Source organism: Lepidochelys kempii, chromosome 3 (genome assembly GCF_965140285.1).
Source record: "Lepidochelys kempii isolate rLepKem1 chromosome 3, rLepKem1.hap1, whole genome shotgun sequence".
In the NCBI taxonomy this organism is placed as follows: domain Eukaryota; kingdom Metazoa; phylum Chordata; order Testudines; family Cheloniidae; genus Lepidochelys; species Lepidochelys kempii.
In genome coordinates, this window is record NC_136382.1 from 151,579,932 (window position 1) to 151,593,226 (window position 13,295).

At 40.6% G+C, this 13,295-nt stretch overlaps 1 protein-coding gene across 1 annotated transcript in view; it reads left to right on the plus strand.

Annotated features, from left to right (window-relative positions):
- DNAH8 (dynein axonemal heavy chain 8) overlaps positions 1-13,295 on the plus strand; it is a 583,322-nt gene that overhangs the window by 124,023 nt on the left and 446,004 nt on the right. The window contains exons 14-18 of the mRNA XM_078852248.1: positions 328-404; positions 769-868; positions 5,411-5,530; positions 7,248-7,383; positions 12,769-12,956. Coding sequence (XP_078708374.1) covers positions 328-404; positions 769-868; positions 5,411-5,530; positions 7,248-7,383; positions 12,769-12,956 — 621 coding nt within the window. The remainder of the gene's footprint in view (positions 1-327; positions 405-768; positions 869-5,410; positions 5,531-7,247; positions 7,384-12,768; positions 12,957-13,295) is intronic.

Sequence of the window (13,295 nt, forward strand, 5' to 3'; positions counted from 1 at the left end):
TTTCTGCTATCAATAAATACTCAGAGAAAATATTCAGAGAAAATTATTTATATGTTGAACGTGCAAATATATATGATTTGAAACTACATAGAAACAGCAATGATTTCTTGTCATGATCTTCCTTATTTTCTCTTTCTAGATTGTCATAGTGGTCTTTCTGTGCTTTTTTATTACATTAAGAAGGTACATTTATTGTAAAATACTCTTATTAAACATGTAGGAAAGCCATAGTAAATTAATACAGAAATATGTAAATTATTAGTCATTAGTCACATCCATAAAATGTAGCTGGAAATATTCAGCTGGAAATATTCATATTTGTCTTAGGTGCAGATACAGACATTTATGAATACTTGTTTTGGAAGAATTTTGTCTTCACAGCATTCAGTTCAGCTACTTCAAAGGTAATGGCAATTATGCTTACAAAATATTTTTAAGTAGTAATGTTAATTTAAAAATGAATGACCTAGTCTACTACAATGCATTTGTGTCTTTATGGACTGTGCAAACTTTGAAAGCCCATGGATGAACACGGGTTTTCTAGCATATTTTAACCATTCCTCTGTTTCTTAGTTTAATGGTAATCTCAGACAGGTTTGGCTAGGACTTATCCTTTGGGCAATTTTTTTTGGTCACACTCTAGTTTTTGCACATTGCTCATATAACTTTATATATCCCAGAGTTTCAGCCTAGATTATTAGATCTGCAGAAACACAGTAAATTAAAGTGTTTTTCCTTTAAATAATATTTGATTATAATCTAATATAGGTTTCAGAAGCTGAATATGCCATGTCTTAAGCAGGAAATAGCACATACTGTTGGTCTTATTCTCCAGCATTATGTAGCAGAACTTGAAGCTACTAAAAAGGTAATTCTTTTTTGTGTAATTAGATATTTGAAATAGTGTGTAAGTATAAAATCTCCAATATTTAAATATATTCTAATCTAAAGAGTTCCTAGTTTATTTTTTAGCCATTTTATTAGTCTTGATTTATTATACTTCTTCCTGCATCCTACCGAAGAGAACATCCTGTCTAAATGTGGGCACACTTTTCCTTTCTAGGCACATCTAGGGGAATGCTCCCTCATGAAAATTTTGCAATTTAAAACAAACCAAAACATTATACTATTATTACTTAGGTTGGCAAAATGAAAATATATAATCATTTATCAATAAACATACCTTGATTTTACACATCAGCTATTAAAATACAAGATCACGTTAGATGTCAAACATATTTTGCCTAGGTATAACGTGATGTTTATAAATCGAATGATCATTTACACAAGGCTGCTTTATACTGTTCTGTAAAGAGCCCTGTGTCACTTTATAGATTAACAGACGTATTGGAGCATAGGCTTTCGTGGGTGAATACCCACTTCTGACAGTGAGGAAGGACTTTAATTATATTTACATCCCACTTTATATTTACATCTGGCCCCTTTACATGACTAAAGTAGTGCAAATGAGCATCGGGCTGTAGGTGTCTAATTGAGTAAACTACTATCTACTACACAGACTGGTTATAATTATTAAATTAGTGTCACTGGTTAGCAATTTGATTGTTTTAAGGCAAACTATTTATGAATCAAAAAGAGCTTCCCAGTAGAGAATTGGGGGTAGGGAAGTCCATCCTTAGTTTGTACAAGCCTAGAAAACATAGAATATGATCAAGTAGGGCCAGATTTTATTTATCTGTAATGTAGCCATGCAGGGATTAAGACTTCCCTCCTTCTCTGCTTTGGCACAAAAGAGAGCATGGACTGCATGCGTAGTACTACCTACAACCAGAAATATGGGAAGTGGTGTGTACAGAGGGCACAGGAGATTTTTGTTATCAGTGCCCATTTGGTCAGTGTATGCTTTCTACTGGTACTGTTCTGTGTCTGAGTTAATGATGACTCAAGATTGTCAAATAACAGGCTCAACTGGAATTATTTAATCAAAGATTACTAATCAGAGATTAGTGCAGCACTATACAGAATACACAAAGAACAGATACATTACCACCCTTTGATGTAATAAAGAACTGGATCTGTGTCTCTTCTTCACTGCAACCGGAGAGATCCGCAGTTTCATCCCTCAACTAAATTCTAACACAAATGTCATTATATAGGGTTTTTAAACAACGAAAACCTTTTTGCCAAAATAAACATATATTCTGGTATAATTTCTATACATTCTCAATTTACCTGATTTTTGTGTGAAGGCATAATTATTTACAGCTGAGAGGACTTTAAGATAATATCTTTCAGGGGGGTTTTCTTCCCTCATAATTATTCTTCCCTGTTGATTCTCTAATAGGAAACATGTACAGTAACAAGACTATCTACAGTTCTATAGACATGGAGATGCCATGGATTATTAGATGCAGCCTAACACACAGAAGTCCTGAATAGGATTACTTTTTAGTCAAGGACCAGTGTTCTGGGCCTTAGAATTCAACATACTCTTTGTTAATATCATAAAGATTCCAGAGAATAGTGGATATATACATGAATCAAATATACAGAAAGAAAAGAACTAAAAGAGTTAATATTTACTAACAGATACTAACACTCCCGACTCTGGTACTGGTTTGGTACGTGGTACCTGGAAATGAGGGTTTATAATGAGACTGAATCCCTTTTACTCTCAGGGAGATTGCATTTTGTACCAAGGTGAGACACGATGCCTCTATCAGTACTGTTCTCTTCCCTAGTACTGTCTGCAAATTTGGGTAAACCTTAAACTAACTCTTTCCCTACTGCTCCATTTCTAGAGTCAGGGGTATGATATTCTTTCTTTGACTCCCAGCATAGTGGACATGCATCATCTGAATATTCTCCCAGAGATCAGCCTCCAGAAGGGGCTCAGATAAATTTGAGGCATTGTAGTGTTCTAGATTTAGGCCCAGATTTTTAAAGGTATGTAAGTGTGCTGTGCTCAGAATTGCAAAGCCTATCTGATTTAGTAGCCTAAATCTCACTTTCAAAAGGGATTTAGGCATTTATGAGCCAAAATCCCATCAACAGTCAATGGGATTAAGATGCCTAAGTGCCTAAATCCCTTTTCAAAGTGAGATTAAAGATTTGTGTACATGGTGCCACAGACCAGTCCCCAACTCAACCTCTGAGGCATCAATTTGTAGGAGGAATTCCTTGGTGAAGTGTGGGTTGTAGAAAGCAAGCTCCCCACAGAGGTGATCCTTTAGGGTCTGAAAGGCCTTCTCACAGGTTTCCATCCAGGAGATCTTTCTCAGGCTGCTGTCGTTGAACAGATTGATGAGAGAGGCTGCAATAGATGAGATGATATCCCTGGCACAAACCAGCGATAGGATCCTGCCAGCCCCAAAACCTGGTTATCAGGGCTGGGGTCTGGGCAGCCTGAACTAGGGGTTAGTGTCAGGCATGGGTCCAGGGACCAGAAGTCAATTACCAGCAATCAGGTTGGGTGGAATGCCAGGAGATCAGAATCAAGGGACCAGCTGGAGGGCAGGAGCTAGAAGGCAGTTACCAAGAGTCAGGCCAAGTCAGGATACTAGAAGTCAGGATCAGAAAGCAGTAGCAGATAAACACTAGACCAGCAGTCCATGGCAGGGTGAAGCCCAGTGTACAACTTCCTGTTTCCTCTTCTCGCTTAAATTCAGAAGCATTAGAGCTCTTCTAATCAGAATGTAGGGCTGGGGCTAGTGTCCCAGTTGGGCTCCATGAATCCCAGTCCCAGCTGCTGTCTGTGAGCTGCTGGGTGGAGGATTGGAGCATGAAGATTCACAGGGCCACTGCGGCCCCGGCTTCAAGACCCCCAGGGCCTGACACTCCTACTTCCTTGAGGTGGCAACAAGGCAGGGCTTCAAGGCCTGTGCCTTGTCTATAAGAAATTGTGGAATGGCCAGATACAATGTATATACCAGGTAAGTAGTTTTGTCTATGCCTATACAGCATTTTGTGGGGTTCTCCTTGAGGGACTGGAGTACAGCAGCTACCTGCTTCACAGTGTCCTCCTAATTCTGGCTATAGAAAGCAACATCATTGAGGTAGGCCATCGACATAACTATTGTGTGGCCAGAGGACCTGGTCCGTTAGACACTGGAACATTGGTGGGGCCCCATGTAGCCAAAACAGCATGGTCTGAAACTGATGTAGGCTGTGTGTGTGGAGGGGAAGGCTGTTTTTTCTCGAGACTCTAGAGTTAGTGGAATTTGCCAGTATCCCTTTGTAAGATCTAGGGTGGTAATATATTTGGTCTCACCTGGCTTGTTGACGTGAAGTGGACCTCTTGAACCCTTGTGAGGGAGAACCCAGGAGGAGCTCTTCTTCAGGCCATTGACACCCCCAGTCCTGCCAGGTTTCCCATTACCTGGAGCCGATTCCTTCATTACAAGGGTTCCTCCATAGATGTTGCTGCATTACTCCTCGTGCTGCTGACAGAACGAGGAGTAATGGTCTCAAGTTGCAGTGGGGGAGGTTTAGATTGGATATTAGGAAAAACTTTTTCACTAAGAGGGTGGTGAAACACTGGAATGCGTTACCTAGGGAGGTGGTAGAATCTCCTTCCTTAGAGGATTTTAAGGTCAGGCTTGACAAAGCCCTGGCTGGGATGATTTAACTGGGAATTGGTCCTGCTTCGAGCAGGGGGTTGGACTAGATGACCTTCAGGGGTCCCTTCCAACCCTGATATTCTATGGTTCTATGATTCTATGATCTGTCCCAGCCACCTTATACCTCTCCATTAATTGGATTGCTTTGGCTACTGTCTTGGGCCAGTGCCGTAAGTCTCAGTCCTTTTTCCACCGCCTGGGTGTAACTGAGTAAATTGTTCAAGCAAAATCATTTCAGCCAGTAGAAACCCTGTCCTTGTCTTGGGTTTTAGCCACTGCTGGCACAAGTCCTGCAGTTTCTGGGCCCCTGAGAAATATCGTTCTTCATGAAATTGCTGGTGGAACGTTTCTGGGATATCCAATGAGTCTAAAATGGATGCTTTGACTTGGGCATTGGGTCTAGTCCATGATAGGCAGCTTCTGTTGTCCTGGTCAAGTGTGGGGCCAGTAAGTCTGCCTATTGCTACAGTGGCCAGTGTGCTGCTCTTGCCACCCATTCAAAAGTTTCAAGAAAGGCCTCTGGATCATCTTCAGGCCCCATCTTCATGAGTTTGACCAGCACCAGGGGTCCCACTGGGTATAACTCCAGCGAACCCATGGAGGAAGGCCCCCAGCCATTTCTCTTAACAATTTGGGCATTTAATTCCATGCAGAAGCTATATCTGTTCCAAATATATTATTATTTTAGTGAAGAAAGCATTGCTGGAAGCTCCATCATCTCCCTACATTTTGGTTAGGGAAGAGATATTAATCTGAAATATTAGAGAAAACCATTTTAATTTTTCAACAATTTTATAGCCTTGCATTTACTAATAGTGAATTTATTTTAGCTTTACCAGGCTCAAAAAGATGACCCTCCTCTTGCCCGAAACATGCCCCCTGTAGCAGGAAAGATACTGTGGGTGAGGCAGCTTTTCCGGCGGATAAGTGAACCAATCAACTTTTTCTATGTAAGTTGATCATTACTGATGTGAGAAAAAATTATATATTTCATAAACAATCCATACTTGGTTTACTTGTGATCCAGTGACAAGACCACCTTTGACTCTGAACTTGTCACTTCTCATGTGTGAAGCAACATCAGTATTTGGATGTAAAATTGCTAGGAAAACACTGGTTCCACAAGAAGCACTTCTGGGGATTCAGGAAGTGGTAGTATTTGACTCAGTATTAAACAAGTGCTCCAGCATCGTGGTAGCAGGCATTGAATTATTGGAAATGCAGTCATAAGAACGGAAGAATCGCCATACTGGGACAGACCAATGGTCCACCTAGCCTAATATCCTGTCTTCTGACAGTTGCTGGTACCAGATGCTTCACAGGGAATGAGCAGAGCAGGGCAATTGAGTGATCCATCTCCTCTCATCCAGCCCCAGCTTCTGGCAGTCAGAGGCAAAGGGGCAGCCAGAGCACTGGGTTACACCCCTGACCATCTTGGCTAATAGCCATTGATGGACCTATCCTTCAGGAACTTGTCTAATTCTTTATTGAACCCAGTTATACTTTTGGTCTTCACAACATCCCCTAGCAACGAGTTCCACAGGTTGACCATGCATTGTGTGAAGAAGTACTTGCTGTCTATTAACTTCATTGGGTGACCCTCCATGTAGCCAGTGGTTCTTGTGTTATGTGAATAACTCTTCCTCATTCACTTTCTCCACACCACTTATGATTTTATAGACCTCTAATATTCCCTCTTAGTTGTCTCTTTTCCAAGTGTGCAGTCACAGTCTTTTTTATTTCTTCTCATATGGAAGCTGTTCCATATCCCCAATTTTTTTTTCTCTTCTCTGTCCTTTTCCCAATTCTAATATATTTTGTTGAGGTGCAGTGACCAGAACTGCATGTAGTATTCAAGGTGCGGGTGTACCATGGATTTATATAATGGAATTATGATACGTCGTCTTATCTATTCCTTTCATAATGGTTCCTAACATTCTGTTAACCTTTCGACTGCTGCTACACAGTGAGCAGCTGTTTTCAGAGAACCGAGTAAATGTTTTCAGGTCTTTGAATGAAGTATTATTTGAAGATATATTTCATCATTCCAATCAATAGCACCTATGAGGCAGGATGAGACCAGTCAGTAAGGAAGGACTTATGCTCTGCCCATCATCTAGCAAGGTGCTATCCTGTTTGGTTTTCAAATAATATAATGAAAGTTCTCAATCAAATTAAAAAAACATAGCACCTTGATATTTGCTTAATAACTTTGTATGTGACATTTTTTGTAATCCAAATTATTTACAATTTGAAAAATTTAATTGCTTTTCATGTAATTATTTAAAGAAATAATAAAAGTGAAATTTGTGTGTGTTTAGCTTCAAAAATCTCCTTTATTCAGATTAATCCAAATCCTGAGTAGTGCCGAGTATCCATTTCAACAGAAGTTATAAGTTCTTTGCACAATAAAGTTGTCACTTTTTAATGTAGTCTTTAAAAATGCAGAGGTTTTTTTTAATTATTACTTAGGTCAATCTCCTATTGATTTCAGCAGGCCATACATTTGGATCATACTCTACTTGATAGCATGCTTTAAATATAAATTTAATTTGAGATTTAAAGCTTCAAAAATTCATAGTAAATCATTTTAAACAATTTTCATTTGACATCAAGTTAAACTGCTGTTTGATATGTTTATAATTTTAATTTGTAATGTTTTAATAGAAACATTCAGATATCTTGACAAGTCCAGAAGGTAAAGCAGTGGTTCGATTATTCAATAAAATTTCCTATGTATTGGTGGAATTTGAGGTACTTTATCACATGGCTTGGGTGAAGGAAATTTCACAGCTACAATATGGTGAGTAGTTAGGTATGTAAGACTTCTAATAAATGTGTGTAAGTTTTTCACATCAGCCTTGTTCTGCCTGTTATAATGTTTTATTGCAGTTTGTTCTTATATGTTGTTGACAACTGCTAGATTTATAGAAAATCAACTTAAATATGTTTTTAGTATTTTAGCCTTTAAAATGTGCAAATGATAGTCTTGCTCCTGCAAGTATACATGATAGCACAGACCCCTGCCTCCGAATGACTTCAGTGGACCACTGTGTGGGTGAAGAGGTTTACAATACAGAACTACTTGCAGGGTGAGGCCAATGATTGATTTATTTGTAAAGCATAATCAGGGCTGGCCTTACCAGGAGGCGAACTGAGGCAGCCGCCTCAGGTGCCAGACTGTTGGGGGGGGGGGCACCACTAGGACCCAGAGTGTAGAAAATTATGTCTGCTGCTGGTGCATATGTATTCTCTCTGCTCTAGATGCACAGAGATGATGGAGTGCTGTGTTGGAGGAAGGAGGGCACAAGAGACATAATAGGCAGGCAGGAGAAAAGGCGAGAGGGAATAACAGAAAGCAGCAGGCAGGGAGAGAGAGGAGGAGGAACCTCTTATGCACTTCTCTAGCATCCCCAGGAGCCTGGACTGATTAACACCAGCTTCTCAAGGAGCTTCCTGTTTCCTGCTGCTTCCCTGAACCCACTTGAGGAGAACAGGCAGTCAACCGAAGTAGTAGGAGCCAGTTAGGCCCTTAAGACACTGATCTCTTCCCTCACTCAGCCCCTGCTACCAGCCTGCTTATTTGTCCCCTTCAACTGAGTGTTGAGAGCCACTATAGCTGGCACAGAACAGCAGTCATAAGTGAAAGAAGAAAATGCCTCTCTGGGGCAGCAGTCAGAAAAAGAAAGAAAGCAAAGGAAGCTTTTCTAGCTAAACAGGAAGGAGCTCTCCTGAGATACATAGACACAAATGTTAATGGTGAGCCTTCCGGCCCCAGTGAGGATGTGAGTGGTGAGGAGATGCCTCATCTTCCAGTTAGTCAGAGTGCAGGTGACCTGGCAGCTACTGCAGCATCCATATCTCCATCTCAAATGGATGTAACCACACACACTCCTGAAGAAAAGTGTGTAGATCAGAGAAGAGTGTGGTGGAGGCGCAAGAAACAGCTGCTGCTGAGTTTAGTTCCTTAAGTCTAGATGATCCAGGACTGTGGACCCATTTGAGCAGTAGCCTGAGGGACTTCCTTGTACTGCCTTGGCCACAGCAAGTGAAAAACTTCATGTTCCCCAAAGACAATGAAAATAGACATTTCCATTCAACACATTACTGGCGTGAAATCCCCAATGGTGACAAAGTGGAGAGGCCATGGCTTATGTACTCAGAACCCCAGAATGCTGCATACTGTTTTTGTTGCCAACTCTTCCAGTCTAATGTTCCAGCCACATTGGGTTCTACAGGAACAAAGGACTGGAAAAATCTGGTTAGAAATCTGGCATGCCATGAGAAGGTAGCAAATCACCAGAGAGCATTCCATAGGTGGAAAGAGCTTGAGATGAGACTAAGGTTAAAGGCCACCATAGATGATCCGCCTCAAGAGAAGATTGCATCAGAGTCTCTTTACTGGCAAAATGTTCTGAAAAGGCTCATTGCTATGGTGAGAATGCTTGCTACCCAAAACCTAGCACTGTGTGGCACTTCAGATCAGCTGTATGTGCCAAACAAAGGAAACTTCATTAAAATTGTGGAGCTGATGACTGAGTTTGATGCTGTATTCCAGGAGCATCTAAGAAGAGTCACCACCCACACACTACCTTGGAAAAACAATTCAAAATGAGATCATACAGTTACTGGCAACAAAAGTCAAGCAGAAGATTGTGTTAGATCCGAAGTCAGCAAGATATTACTCTGTTCTTGTGGACTGCACACCTGACATCAGGGATACGGAACAAATGACTTTAATGGTGTGTTTTGTAACAACAAGAGAACCTAGTGAAAATGTCCTGGCAATGGTGACTGTCAGAGAGCATTTTCTAGAATTTATTGACATTGATGATACTACAGAAGCTGGTATGACAAGTGAGCTTCCTAAAAAGCTGGAAGATATGGGAATTGCGATAGCTGACATGAGAGGTCAGAGCTACGATAATGGAGCCAACATGAGAGGAAAGAACAAAGGAGTGCAGACACGGATCCAAGAGTTAAACCCTCGAGCTTTTTTTGTCCCACACAGTTCTCATTCACGGAACTTGGTGGTCAATAATGCAGCATCAACTTCCAGTGAGGCTGCTGAATATTTTAATGTAATTCAAAGCATCTATGTATTTTTCTCTGCATCAACTCATCAATGTCAAATTTTGAAGCAACATCTGGGAACATCCTCTCTGACACTGAAACCACGGAGTGCCACACGATGGGAAAGTCGAGTGGAGGCAACAAAGCCTATCAAACACCAAATTGAGAAGATAGATGTTGCCATAGTTGCCATTATGGAGGATAATGCTATGACAGGAACTGTTCGTGGGGGAACAGTGGCAGCGGGAAATGGAATCACCAGAAACATATATAACTTCAAATTTCTGTGTGGCTTAGTGTTGTGGCATGACATACTGTTTGAAATAAATGTTGTAAGCAAGAGACTCCAAGGCGTTGACCTTGATATATCTGGAGCAATGGAACAACTGGACAGAGCAAAGTCATACCTACAGTCTTACCGGTCAGATGAGGGATTTCAAAATGTTTTGAAGAGTGCACAGAAGTTGGCAGAGGAACTTCACACTGAAGCTATTTTCCCACGCATTCAAGAATACAAGAGTCACCGAAGAAGAAGACATTTTGATTATGAGACACGGAATAATTCCATAAGAGACCCCAAACAACAATTCAAAGTTGAATTTTTTAACCAGGTGCTACATTGTGCAATATAGTCAGTTAAAGAACATTTCATGCAGTGCAAGGAACACAGCAGTATATTTGAGATGTTGTATAATATTCCAAAACTCCTCACTATACCTGAAGAAGACCTCACCAGCAATGCTGGGCACTAGAGACATTGTTGACACATGATGACGTGCACGATATTGATGCAAGTGATTTAGGTGATGAACTGAAAGCCCTTTCAAGATACATTTCAGCAGGATCAACTTCAAAGGCTGTTCTGGAATATATGTGCACAAATAAGATGATCACCCTCTTTCCAAACGGTTTTGTTGCTCTGGGCATACTTCTAACACTTCCTGTATCAGTTGCCAGTGGAGAACGCAGCTTCTCCAAGCTGAATTTAATAAAAACACATCTACGCTCCACAATGACACAGGAGAGGTTGGTCGGCCTTGCAACCATCTCAACAGAGCATGAGCTGGCCCAGACTGTGGACCTTCAGCAGGAAGCAGTTCAAATCTTTGCAACCAAGAAGGCACGGAAAGCACCACTTTGATTATTCAAACAGATAAAAATGCCAGTGTTTACTATGCAGACAAGAAAAGTTATATTTGCTGTTCATGCGTTTGAAAGTTAAGTGGCAAAGCGTCCCGTGGCACCTTATAGACTAACAGATGTATTGGAGCATAAGCTTTCATGGGTGAATACCCACTTCTTCAGACACATGTGAAAGTTAAGTGTTACTTCAAATTTTTGAACAAGGCATTTTAAGTTGTTAGTTCTCCTTTATTGGGGTAGGTAGCAGAGCATACCATGAGAGGAGTAGAACAGGAAAAAGGCAGAATTGAAACGTTTCAAAGTTTTGGCCCAAGCAAGGGGGCATGGGGGCATCATTTGAGTTCCCCGCCTCAGGTGCCAAAATGTTGTGGGCCAGCCCTGAGCATAATTATCTTAGTATTACATTACATTTTTAGTTATGTAGGTTATATTGAATAGGAATTATAGTACAACTAGCTAAAGTAGTAATATGTAAAAGAAAATCTTCCAGATATAAGATAACATGACTTTTTAGCAATTAAAACATTATTATTAATTTGTTTGTTTACCGAGTTTCCAAAAGTGTGTTAGGCACCATAAAACAAACCAGTCATCTCTGAAGAGATTACAATGGAAGGCCCCGATCTTACAAAGACTTAAGCACATGCTTAACCAAATGGATCCTGCTCTGAAAAAGCTTACAATCATATTATAGATATGGTGCAACATGAAAGCAACAATTAACTGGGCTTAAATATATGACTATGAATCAGGGCACCTCAACATACTTTAAATGCCTCTAAACCATGTTGAGGTGTCCTGATTCATAGTCATATATTTTAAGCCCAGGAAGGATCATTGTGATCATCTAGCCCAAGTGTTCTCAATCTTCATTGCAGCATGATTTCCTTCTGACAACAAAAATTACTACACGACCCCAGAATGGGGGACTGAAGCCTGAGCCGTCCTGAGCCCTGCAGTCCCAAGCCCCACCGCCCCAGGTGGGGGAAAGCCAACGCCCGAGCCCCACCATCCTGGGCATGAGCAAAGCTGAAGCCCAAGGGCTTCAGCTTCAGGCAGGGGGCTTGTAACCTGATCCCTGCCACCCAGGGCTGAAGCCCTTGGGCTTTGACCCTCGGTGGTGGGGCTCGTTTTTGGCTTCGGATCTGGGCAGTGGGGCTCAGGCTTCAGCTTTGGCCCTCAGCAAGTCTAATGCCAACCCTGGTGATCCCATTAAAACAGGGTCATGACCCGCTTTGGGGTCCTGACCAACAATTTGAGAACCGCTGGTCTAGCCTGATCTCCTGCATAGCGCAAACAATAGCGCTTCTCTATATTAATTTCTGCTTCCAGTCCAATAGCTGTGCTTGAACTAGAGCATATATTTTAGAAAAACATCCAATCTTGATTTAAACATTTCCGGTGTAGGCTGTTCCAGTGTTTAATTACCTCACTGTTAAAATGTTGTGCCATATTTCTAGTCTGAATTTATTTAGCTTCAACTTCCAGTCATTGGTTCTTGTTATACCTTTGTCTGCTGGACTGAAGTTCACACTATCATCAACTTTGATCATATAGGTTGCTATCAGAGACAGAAAATAGAACAAACCACTGGGCTTTAACTCTGAAAATGGATCCAAGCAAGTAGAATTTTGTGCTCGCATGGAGCCCACAGAACTCCTCATGGAAAAAAGTGCCCACATGTGTGGTCTGATTGCAGGAATGGATTTTTCTATCCTTACATTTTGGGTTTTATTTGGCTTTGTTTTTCCTTAATCTTCCTATCTCAGTATTATCTTCTTCTTGGACTTGTTCCTGCAAGATATTGAGCAACTCCTGAAGGTGCTCAAGTCCTTGCAGGATTGAGCCCATAACTGCTTCATGCCCAATCATTCACATTTTCTCAAGTCTAATAAGGACTCATTATACAATAGAAACAACAGATAGTTTGTTATGAATATTTATTTTAAAATATACTTTAATTTACTTGCAGCATTACAAGCTACACTACTGGTACGTCATCCTGAAACTGGGAAGTTGCTTGTTAATTTTGATCCCAAAATTCTAGAGATTGTCCGAGAGACTAAGTGTATGATAAAGATGGGTCTGGAAGTACCAGAGCAAGCAAAGAGGGTAGTAAAAATGGAAAATATTCTGAAGACAAACAAATTGTATCTGGAGGTAAGTTAAAAAAACCACCATTTCTTTTTAAAAGAAATAACTATTATTGTCTAGATTATAGTGCCATACTCTGCATACTGGTCTTTTAATACCACATTTTGAGTCCTGACTCTATATCAGTAATGTTAATTAAGAGGAGCCAGATTTTTTTTAAAATAGAAAATGGGAAATCTTTCTTTGGCTTATCACCAATTTTCAGGAAAAAGGTTGGTGAATAAGACAGTTTGACAACTGAGGTGTTTTTGTGTTAAGGGGAAATTTGGTATTTGGAAGGTTTTGTCTGCTTGTGTGAGTGGTAAGATTGGGGAGCATATAATTTAATATAGAGAGAATGGATTT